General features: G+C 37.7%; 1 protein-coding gene across 3 annotated transcripts in view; it reads left to right on the forward strand.

Annotated features, from left to right (window-relative positions):
- The window catches only part of GLRA3 (glycine receptor alpha 3), a 158,557-nt gene that overhangs the window by 42,781 nt on the left and 103,446 nt on the right, over positions 1–12,330 (forward strand). For all 3 annotated transcript variants that reach the window (XM_030879257.2, XM_030879258.2, XM_060300055.1), the window contains exon 3: positions 6,727–6,794. In XM_030879257.2, coding sequence (XP_030735117.1) covers positions 6,727–6,794 — 68 coding nt within the window. The remainder of the gene's footprint in view (positions 1–6,726; positions 6,795–12,330) is intronic.

Raw genomic sequence — 12,330 nt, forward strand, 5'->3', positions numbered from 1 at the left:
CCCAGGGTCTCCTCCATCGCTGCTGGACCCCTATCCATAGGTGGGTCCTGCTGCATGTAGGAATTCCTCCCCTCCCCCAGCCGCCCCTCAGGAGTGCAGTTCCCGTAGGTCTGGCCTTCACATTTGCTCCCCCTTCCCTCCCTCCCACTCCCTCAGGACCCATGCATCTGGAGGGGGCCTAGGTGGGCAGAGGATCATACCTGGCAGCTCAGCAGTTTCCTGGGGGCCCAAGTGGGCAGGGGAAACCTGGCCACGCTCCCTTTTGATCTTCTGCCCTCCCAGTCGTCCCCCAATTTCCCCCTTCGGGCGTGGGATCCCTTCCCCTCCCCAGCCTCCCCTCAGGGACGCCAGTCCTGTCCCGCCTCCACTTCTCCTCCCCTCACTCCCCCCACACTCCACATCCTACCCAGTTGCTGGGGGTTTCTCCCGTCCCCTGAGGTGTCCGTGGTCCCCCACCGGTGCCTGGTAGGTGCCCTAGTTGTGCAGAGACGAGAATTCCGCGTCCTCCTAGTCTGCCATCTTGACTCCGCCCCTGATTATTTTCTAATATATTCTCTCTGTAGTACTTATTTCTCTTTTTTTATTTTAAAGCATTCTCAAACTAACAGAAGATTTGCAAGTATAGCACAAACTATTTTTTTGCCCAAACCACTTGAAAGTAAGTTGTTGACCTGATGCCCCAATACTTGGGTGTATCATGCCAAAAAGAACATTATCTTAGGTAACCACAGTCTAATCACTGAAACAAGCAAATTAACATGGATATATTGCTACCATCTAATTTGCAGGCTCCCATTCAAATTTTATCAACTATCTAAATAATGGCTTCATAGCAAAAGAATCCGGTTTAGAATCATGTCTTGTGTTTTACGGGTCATTTCTCATTGTCTCCTTCAGTCCGAACAGAGCCTCATTGTTCCTATGACTGTCATGATCTTGGCATTTAAAAAGATATTATTATTCCTTTATTTAACAGAATGTTCCTCGATTTGCATTAGTCTCATGTTTCCTCGTGATTCAATTTAGGTAATGCATCTTGATAGGAATATCACAGCAGTGATGCTGTGTTCTAATTGCATCTTATTAGGTTGTGGACGACGTTAATTTTTTACCAAGACTGATGATGTTCACTTTGATTAACTGGCTAAGTTGGTGTCTGCCAGAATGTATCTATATACATACACATATGAGCATAAATAAACATACACATATATGCATAAGTATACATAGATATACACACATATGTATATACACACACACATATATTCGTTTAGATCTATGTATTTAATTCTCTATCTGCTGAAAACCATGAGTTCTCCCTGGTATCTCTGCTACCATAGGTTTATTCTAGTTTCTGAGTCTCCATATTTTAACTCCCTCATTTGACAGTAAGGCTCCCATTATCCTTAATATAATTACATATTTGATCAATACGTAATGAATCTCCCTTGTCTGCTGCCACTCCCTCTCCTGCACAAATTCCTCAGGGTCCTGTTCAAACTCTCACTCCCCATGCAAGGCAGCCCCACTCAGGCTTCAACACCCCATGCTGTGAAATCCTTCCCCGCTGATGTCCTTCTCACCACACTCCCCACAGCCATCCCCAGCGCGGAAGCCTTTCTTGTACTGCCCAAGAGAATGGCTTTCGGCTACATTTTCAAGAAGGAAAGGGAAGGGAAAGGGAAGAATAAATTGGATCCTATTTTTATAACATAAATTTCAAACCTTTTTTCAAGTATCTAAAAAATAATCTAAAATATGGATTTACAGCAATCAAATATGCTTTTGTCAATTAAAAAATAAATATCTTTCCTCATGACCTGACTACATAAATATATATATTTATCTAAAATAAAAACAAATCACTAAACAGATTTTTTTGAAATTTAATGTTTTGATTGCATTCTTATGTCTTTCGAAAGGGTGTGGCTTTAAAGCAACATTACATTAAAAGTTTTTTAGAGTCATTTTCATGAACACTTGGGTTATTTTTTGTCTCTATGTTTATTTGCTCTAGATTTGCCTGGTGAACAATTTTTCCCCAACATGAATAACAATAATGTAACTGCCAAGGCTTTGCACTGTACTTTGCCATTTTGCCTTTGTCCATCTCTGAGCTTAAAAGCCTTGTTCTGTTTCTTTTTTTATTTTTATTTTTTGCGATACGCGGGCCTCTCACCGTTGCGGCCTCTCCCGCCGTGGAGCACAGGCTCCAGACGCGCAGGCCCAGTGCCCACGGCCCATGGGCCCAGCCGCTCCGCGGCACGTGGGATCCTCCCGGACCGGGGCACCAACCCGTGTCCCCTGCATCGGCAGGCGGACCCTCAACCACTGCGCCACCAGGGAAGCCCCATGTTCTGTTTCTTTAAGAGGCATCTAAAAGAAGACATGCTGCTGAAAACATCTGCAACTACTGTCATTTGCTTTTCAGGCCAACGATGGCTAAGGCAGTGAACAATTTTAAAGCACAATTTGCCATATGGATGCTATAGCAGTTATTTGCTCTGTTGCTAAACATAGCAGTATATTAGATGGATATAACAGTTTTTTGCTTTGGCACAGAGAAGTACCAGATTGACCAATGACTGCTAAACAGGTGCTCTCTGTAATGGCAATAGAAGATTTACAATCCTCTCTGAGCTTCATTCCCTACAAAATTTTTGAATATATAATATATATTAATAGTGAGGGTAGAAAGACTACTCCAAGACTGCACCCCTGATCTGATATGGATCAGAATCTTAAAGTGTAGAATATACTGCCTTATAAACTGTATCCACTTCATTCCTTGTACTCTATCTCCACTGTCACTGTCCTTGGTCAGGGCCATTGTATTTCCCATCTAAACTGTTACAATAAATTCCTGTTTTCTCTATGTTTAAGCTTTTGCTATCCATTCAACCATTCACCATGTTGTGTTGGTTTACTACACTCTCATGAACAAGAATCTGTAAAGACTCCTTCATGTTCATAAAGTAAATTCCAAATACCTTGGTATTACATTGAAGAAATTCTATGATCTAGCCCAAGACTATCTTTAAAAACAGTAGACTTTATTTCCAAATTGCTTCATACCTTAATCTATTTTAAATTTCTTTAAAATAAAATTCTATATATGTATATGTATTTTTTATATATATATATATATATATATCATGTGAGTATATATCTTATATGTATATCTTTCAAGTGAGTGCTCTATTTTTCAAATTTGAAATTAAAGTTTGGTGCCTGAATCCAATTCACCTTTCCTTATGCTGAAGAAGAGAATACCTACAAATAAGTAGTAAAATGGAAACTAAATAGCACTTTTGTATGTCCTAATAACCAGGTGAGGAACACGTGTGATAACTGATGGATTAGACAGTAAAGCTTAGGGCAGGCTGACTTCTGACCTTAGGAAGAGTTTTCTGCACCTGATGGGAGGCATTGGAGAAGCAAGGGCTGGAGTCTGGTTCATACAGTGTGAGGCATCATGTTCCCAACTGCTAGTGAAAGCCTAAAGTAGCCCCCTCTCCTGGGACTATTGCTCTTCTACGGAAACATGTTATTTTAGGGAGAAAACAAATGCATCAGAGGAGTCCTCCTCCTAGCACAGTACTTCATATTGCTCCCTTTCAGAACCTTTTTGGAATCATTAGGATGTGCTGTACAGCACCTGCTCTCAGGGGACCCTGAAATGCATCAGAACAGACATTACTAACTTCAGGTCACTGAAGCCTATGCTGAATTTTCACCTTCATCCTATTTTTCACCAATATTGTCTGTAATTCTAAGCATAATGATTAAATTTAGAAGATGAGACTAAAAAATAAAAGCTCTGCCCCTTGCTGAATTAAAATAAGAAATTCATCCCCCCGCTTCTCTTTATTCCAGCTTCAGCCAAAGAGATCACAGTCAGATAGAGCTGGCAGTTGTGTAGCAGCAGCTTCTTACAGGGCCATGTTTCCCCAACATGGATGTACCTCTAGCTTCATTTTACTGGAAGATGAATTAACCCAATACTAAAACGTTTGCGTTTTCCCTCCTCCAATGGATTTGAGTCAATGACAGAATATGTCTTGAGGGAAAAGATATTCCCCAGATTCATGTTGCTGTTAACAGCAAACGAAAATAGCAGAATTTTAGAGTTCTCAAGAAGAAAGAGAATAGCCTAGAGAATATCAAAGATTGGCTTTTAGTTTTTCAAGATTCCAGTCAGGCTGTGTATATATTTTAGAATTCACCACCTTAGACTTACATTAAGTAAAAAAAAAAAAAAAATATATATATATATATATATATATATATATATATACACACACACACACACGTATCTTCTAACAGTTAATTGTGACTTCATACGTCTCTTATGGTGGGATAAAATAATCGTGGAGTACAATACCTGTGCTTTCTCGTCTCTTACGTGGTGACAAGACATTTCTATCATCCTACAAATTTTCAAAAAATTGTTAATATTTAGAAATAACATTTTGAAAAAACGTTTTTTAAAGTTAAAAAAGAAACCCATTCTACTAGTAATAACTAATTATAGCACCTCCAGGATTCAGAACTTTTATGAGGTTTTCTTAAATGTCCATCCTTCATATTTCAAACAATGTAGCCTCTATATCTGTTTGAATGTTATGTTCTAGGCATCTCGACGCAATAGAATTTGGGCTCTTTCTAAGTACATAACAGCCACCATGTTTTGTTAGCAGGTTGACCAAATTTATAATAGTCAACTCTCTTATTAAAATAAATAGCTTTGCATTTTTAATGTTCTAAGTCCTGACTCCCGTCTCTCATTTTCTCTATCTCTAATAAAACCCCAATTCACTTTAGTCCTATGGTCTAATGGCCACAGCTGTTTCCTACTCTGGAATTTCTTATGTTGCACATCTGAATTATGTAGCTAGCTTTTAAAAATACCAGTGCCTTGGTTGCATGTCATACCAACTAAATTAGAAGGTAAGAATCATGTATCAATCTTTTTTAAAGATCACCAGGCGATTTCAATGTACATAGAATTCATAGGCCTATGGATAGACTTTATTTTTTTATTTTATTTATTTATTATTATTATTTTTTGCGGTACGCGGGCCTCTCACTGATGTGGCCTCTCCCGTTGTGGAGCACAGGCTCCAGACGCGCAGGCTCAGCAGCCATGGCTCACAGGCCCAGCCGCTCCGCGGCATGTAGGATCTTCCTGGACGGGGGCACGAACCCGTGTCCCCTGCATCGGCAGGTGGACTCTCAACTACTGCGCCACCAGGGAAGCCCTAGACTTTACTTTTAAATAATTTTTTTGTTTTTTTTTTTTTCTGTACCTCATTCTGGCAAGATAAATGCTATCAGAAAATGAGTAGAAAAGCAAAGATGAAACTTGTGCACCAGTAATTAAGTAAATGTAAATTAAAACCTTGAGTGATAAGCTATCTTAACTAATGAAACCGGTTTTTTAAAGAATAAAAATATTGGTACAAAGAGAACATCCCTTTTATGTTGACAAAGGATCAAGAATCAGAATGGCTTTGGACCTTTCAACAGCAATACTAGAAAATAGAAGCTAATGAAGAAAAGTCTTTAAAATTCAGAAGAAAAAACAATTTCCAGCCTAAAATGTGGTACCAAATCTAGGTGTTAATTAAGTGTGAGGGCATAAAAAAGAACATTTGTAAACAAGCAAGTTCTGAAAAGCTTCACATCGTTATGCATCATTTCTCAAAAAATTACTGAAGGACATGTTCCACTAAAATGAAGAAATGGGTCAAGAAGGAAGAAGGAATGGGGACCATGAAAAGAGGTCCCACAAAGGAGAAGGATGAGCATCTCCAGTAGGAGGATTATGGGAAAGCATAAGATGACTGCTATGCTCCAGGACAACAAATCTAGAATGGAGTAAGCCTGATGGAAGAGAAAGTTAATAGAGTATCTGATGAGTCTGATACAGAAACACAGTTTAGACATTTCAGAACTTGTGCATAAGTTAATGATACCTATGGAGGAAACTATGTGAAATATATAAAACAATTATCGACCTCAGGAACATGTTCTGCAGGAAAGAGTGATCATAGTATATTATATGGTTAGTTGGAGGTAACATTTACCTTGTCATAATAAAGTAAAAAGTGAATAGTGATCTAACAACAGTGACAATGTAGCTGTATTTGGGTAATGGGAGGACAGAAAAGAGGTGTAAGGTAGCAGGGGTGGGAATAAGGTGTGAAAGAAAGCGAAATCCTTACCTTCTGCTGTGGCCGTCAGAACATATGTCTAAAATGAAAACATCTAAAGGAGTAAAATAAACTTATTGTTCAGAGAAATTGAGGTAAACATCCAAAGAATTGTTTAAATGAGTTGAAGTGATCATCTCCAGGGAGGGATTAAATGGGGGTATAGGGGAAGGGGCTGCTGTCTTTTTTTGTAGCAAACCTTGTAAAATTAAGTGACTCAATTATGTTCATGTAAAAACAAAATAAATTAGGCTTAGATATCAGCTTTTGTGTGTGATTTTATCTGACTAGCTTAGGCAGAGATTAACTGAGTTATTTTAACCCCTACCACACAATATTTCAGTGTTTTTTACTTGTATAGCTATCAAGTCTAATGACAAAGCTTTATAGCCAGATAATGAAATGCTTTGAATTCTTTTTTTTTTTAAACTACAAATTAGAGGCATGGAGCTACTTGAAAATATTTTAGATCAGTATCTAAACAGCTTTTCTGTTTTAATCTCTTTTTCAGGCTCTCCAGTTAATGTCACGTGCAACATATTCATAAACAGCTTTGGTTCGATCGCTGAGACAACCATGGTAAGTAGGCATGTTGACTTCGTAATGAATTTCACACTGGGGTAGTTTGTAATCATGTTCATGGCAATTTTTCTGCTGGTAATATGTAATTGAAAGCCAAAATTCATATAGTGAGATTTTAAAAGATAAACTTAATAGTATAATTAAATTACAATCAGCTGCAGTCAATGTTTCATTTGGAGATGGTTAGTGAAAACAAGATTGATTTTTCCCATTTCAGTAACTAAATATTAGATCTCAAATTAAAACTAAAACTATACCTTATGAATTATTTACTTATTGTCAATGTTCTTTAATAAGCAGACATAAGCATAGGAGTAAATAATGTCACATTTAATTATTTTGTATACTTATAAATGTGTTTATAATGTTATTTTAAGTATTCTGATTACCTTTCCAAATGAATATAATATTTGATCAAATATCATAACTATTTTGCAAATTGTGGTATATGCTTTAATTTAACTGAACTCACTGAACTGAGACTTCATCACTGTGTAATTGAGAACATTTTACATAATCAAGTTATTAAAGCTAAAATATTATCATTTCCAAACCAAATGTATTCTGTTTCGAATTTTATAACTTTCTCTAAAGATCATGTTGTATCTTTTCTTTGCCTTATAGTTTTCATTGTACATTTTAGCTAAAATAAAATAGACACATGAACCACTGAATATTTGTAAGATTGTCTAGCCAGAACTTTTAATTAATTAATTAAATTTTATTTTTTATTATTTTTAGGAACTTTTTTTAAAAATTGAAACTATGTATTGTGGTTCTTAAATTACCTAGAATTATACTCCATTCCTAAATTTAGCAAGTATAATGTGCATTAATTTTCAAAGCTGATTTTAGCTAAAATAGGATATGAAAAGCTTAAAGATTTATTAGCTTCTAAAGCCATTATTAAGTAAGAGAATTATTCTTATTTTACATATATCAGAATGACTTGATAATGAATTTTCTAAGGAAAAATCTAATATGTAAATTATTATGTGGGAGGCTGTGTAGATTTGTGTGTGTGTGTGTGTGTGTGTGTGTAGAGGATCTTTCTCAACTGGAAGAGACTTTATTCAGGCACCACTTTTTAAAAATGCTGTTTTCCTCATGTATGCAATATTTAGTCATTTAGCAGCATCTCTGTGGTTCTATTCAAACTCAATATACTATAATTACAATAAAAGCCTCAGTGGAGAAGAACTGAACTCATTTTGGGGGCATTATATAGAATTATCTTCACTGCAGTATATAAATAAACACTAATGTGTGTACCTGTGTGTAAACACAGAGGAAATGACATGATTTGCTAGTGTAAGCACAGTGTGGTTCTGGTGCAGTTTTGGCCCTGAAGTCACTATAATCCTGTTTCAGAAGTTGACATATTCTGGATTCTGGTTGAATATTTGGTCCTGATTCTTTTTTTTTTAGGATGCTCATATGACTTTTATTTATTTATTCTGGTCCTGATTTATTCCCTGTATTTATACAGACCCAATTCAAATCATATTTATAGACAAAGGAATCTCTACTGGATTTTTTTCTACCTAGACCTCCCAAATTATATTTCTAGCCCTGACAACTTCCTCATTTTAATTGCTACTATACAACACTGTATCATCCTGAAAGCCTGGACATATGCTTATACTTTCTCTTTTGCAAGATCATTTCCATGAAACAGTTTCAACAGCAATAGTTGGAAAGGTTTCTAGCCTGACTTGTCTTTGTGGGGTGGAGGAAGGGATTTGGAAAAAAGAGAAGACATGGTTGGATTTCCTCATTAAAACCTCAAAGATTGTCATGTTCCTGAAGGTTGCTGCTTTTTATGACATAGTTCATCAGTCTAGCACTAAGTGTTTATAACACACACTCCATAGGATGACGACTACATCTGCTAAATTTCTTACCTTTAATAATTTTAGACAGACTTCCTTTGCAGAATAATATTATGCCAAAAGCTTGCAGAATATTGCAAATACACCCTCCCAGGGACCCTCACTCAGTTTTATTTCCCTTCTACAGCATAGAAATCCTTTCCATTCCTTCATCTTCCATCATAATGTATCCTTTTGAAATCATTTTTAGCATCTATCACTTACTTCTTCAGAGTCACAAGCAGCATCAATGAACATTAATCAAACACCCCAGAGGTAAAGTATTATAAAATTAACTAAGTCCACCTTGATATCTTTCTTTTTAACCTTCCAGACTCATAAACATGTGACATTATTTCTGTTCACATAATCAGATTCAATATTTGTAAAAAATTTTACTGGTATCAGATAGGATAGCTGCAATATGGTGTCCATCTACATAGGCATAGAGAAAATTCAATTTTTTTTTTATCTTAAGAATCAAAATATTTTGCTACCACTTGATTACTCTGATGTATTTTATTCATAGTTTCCACCATCACAGCTCTGCAACTAAACTTTACCCCATTGTTTTACTTGCCATAGTATTAAGTTAATTTATTTTTACAAAATCTTGCATTTATTTTTTTAACATTCACATTTTTTATACGAATATACTTAATTTTGTTCTTACAATACAAATAACTGAATTCAACTGAAACAATGTATTAAATTGAGAGGATGGAATTTAAATTACTTGTAATCATTAATGGATATCTTTGCATCTGAGAATTTATATCTAATATAAAAGTGAATAATTCTCCCAATCTCTATATCTTTGCTTAACAGAGATCTTAACCATGCTTAGTGTCTTCGTGGACCAACTATATTATGCTCCCTCTACTGGTCTAGTTTCTAACCTATTGTATCTCTCCCCATTTTAAAATAAGCTTTAGTCCCATTTGAGGTAATCATTTGATTCTTGAGAAAATATCTCTAGTAGATATTCTACTTTAGCCATTTTTTGAAAATTAAGTTAATTTGAATCTTTAAAATATTTTGCATCTTCTTCTTGCACCAACTTTGTTTTTCTTAATATTTATGTGCATTTTTTCCCCAATAGCTTAAGCACAAATTTCTTTTTAACTGTTAAACTCATCCTTTCCCAGTGTTTGTCTAATTAACTTAATGTAGTGCCAACCATTCTCACTTGAGTACAATTTTATTATTCTTGACATATAGTCATCAAAAATTTTCTATGTATGTTGTGGAAATTCTAAACTTCCCTAATTTCCCTCACATTTGAATCATACGTCATTATATATAATGGGGTTCTCTAAGGATTTGTTTAGCCTCCATTACCCCAAGTTCACATTCTTCTTCAGCAGATGATGATTCAACAACTGTTGGAAACCACAGTTCTTAAAAAGATTAAATTAAAAATAAAAACTGGTTTACCATCATCAGTCACTCTTCCATTTTGCAACGTGGCCTTGGTGAGAGAGATGCGTCTATCCTGTCTTTTAAAATGGTGGTGACAAAAGGAACATAATTTTTTTTATTGTTACAATGAGGTGAAGCTTAATATCTCCACATTAAGTGACTCTCAGTAATCGTACTCCTGCAAACCTGTGGTGAGTTGTGGATAAGGATTATATTCTGGGGTGACAGCATTTGTAAGTTGGACTTTTTTAAAAAAAATTCATATGTAACTATATAGCAGTTAGGGTGTGTATATAGAGCTGTATTTCAAAGTGGATATATTGTCATAACGTCCTATCTTCAGCAAACAGATGGCTCTCCATCTTGTCACACATATGCTGGAGAGAGAATTGCTCTGCTGTGTGCCTTAAGTCAATATTTACTCAATGAACCATGACTTTTCACCAGAGCCCATAGAATAAATTATTTTTACAAAATAAAAACAATAAAGGTAGGGAGAGACTTTCAAGATGGCAGAGGAGTAAGACATGGAGATCACCTTCCTCCCCACAAATACATCAGAAATACATCTACATGTGGAATAACTCCTACAGAACACCTACTGAACGCTGGCAGAAGACCTCAGACCTCCCAAAAGGCAAGAAACTCCCCACGTACCTGGGTAGGGCAAAAGAAAAAAGAAAAAACAGAGACAAAAGAATAGAAACAGGACCTGCATCTCTGGGAGAGAGCTGTGAAGGAGGCAAAGTTTCCACACACTAGGAAGCCCCTTCACTGGTGGAGACGGGGTAATGGGAGGGAAGCTTCGGAGCCACGGAGGAGAGCCCAGCAACAGGGGTGCAGAGGGAAAAGTGGAGAGATTCCGGCACGGAGGATCGGTGCCAACTAGCACTCACTAGCCCGAGAGGCTTGTCTGCTCACCCACAAGGGTGGGTGGGGGCTGGGAGCTGAAGCTTGGGCTTCGGAGGTCAGATCCCAGGGAGAGGACTGGGGTTGGCTGTGTGAACACAGCCTTAAGGGGGCTAGTGCACCACAGCTAGCCGGGAGGGAGTCCGGGAAAAAGTCTGGACCTGCCTAAGAGGCAAGAGACCATTCATTGTTTCAGGGTGAGTGAGGACAGGGGATTCAGAGCACCGCCTAAATGAGCTCCAGAGACGGGTGCGAGACACGGCTATCAGTGCGGACCCCAGAGACGGGCATGAAACGCTAAGGCTGCTGCTGCAGCCGCCAAGAAGCCTGTGTGCGAGCACAGGTCACTCTGCACACCTCCCCTCCTGGAGCCTGTGCAACCCGCTACTGCCAGGGTCCTGTGATCCAGGGACAACTTCCCTGGGAGAGCACACGGTACACCTCAGGCTGGTGCAACGTCACGCCGGCCTCTGCTACTGCAGACTCGCCCTGCATTCCATGCCCCTCCCTCCCCCTGACCTGAGTGAGCCAGAGCCCCCAAATCAGCTGCTACTTTAACCCCATCCTGTGTGGCGGTGGGGGAACAGATGCCCTCAGGTGACCTACATGCAGAGGCAGGACCAAATCCAAAGCTGAACCCCAGGAGCTGTGCGAACAAGGAAGAGAAAGAGAAATCTCTTCCAGCAGCCTCAGGAGCAGTGGATTAAATCCCCACAATCAACTGATGTACCCTGCATCTCTGGAATACATGAATAGACAACGAATCATTCCAGTATTGAGGCAGTGAACTTTGGGAGCAACTGTAGACTTGGGGTTTGCTTTCTGCATCTAATTTATTTTTGGTTTTATGTTTATCTCAGTTTTGTATTTAGAGTTTATTATCATGGGAGATTTGTTTATTGATTTGGTTGCTCTCTTCCTTTTTTTAAAAAATAAAAAAAATATATTTCCTTTTTCTCTTTTTCTGACTGTGTATTTGTATGCTTCTTTGTGTGATTTTGTTTGTATAGCTTTGCTTATACCATTTGTCCTGGGGTTTTTTTTGGATTTTTTTTTTTTTTGTATAGTTTTTAGCACTGGTTATCATTGGTGGATTTGTTTTTTGGTTTGGTTGCTTTCTTCTTTCTTTTCTTCTGTCTTTTTTATTACTTTTTAGTTTTTTAATCTTTTAAATTTTTTATTTTAATAACTTTCTTTTCCCTTTTCCTTCTTTCTTCCTTTCTTTCTTTCTTTCTCCCTTTTTTTCTGAGCCATGTGGCAGACAGTGTTTTGGTGCTCTGGCCAGGTGTCAGGCCTGTGCCTCTGAGGTGGGAGAGCCAAGTTCAGGACAT

This window comes from Globicephala melas, chromosome 6, assembly GCF_963455315.2.
Source record: "Globicephala melas chromosome 6, mGloMel1.2, whole genome shotgun sequence".
In the NCBI taxonomy this organism is placed as follows: Eukaryota; Metazoa; Chordata; class Mammalia; order Artiodactyla; family Delphinidae; genus Globicephala; species Globicephala melas.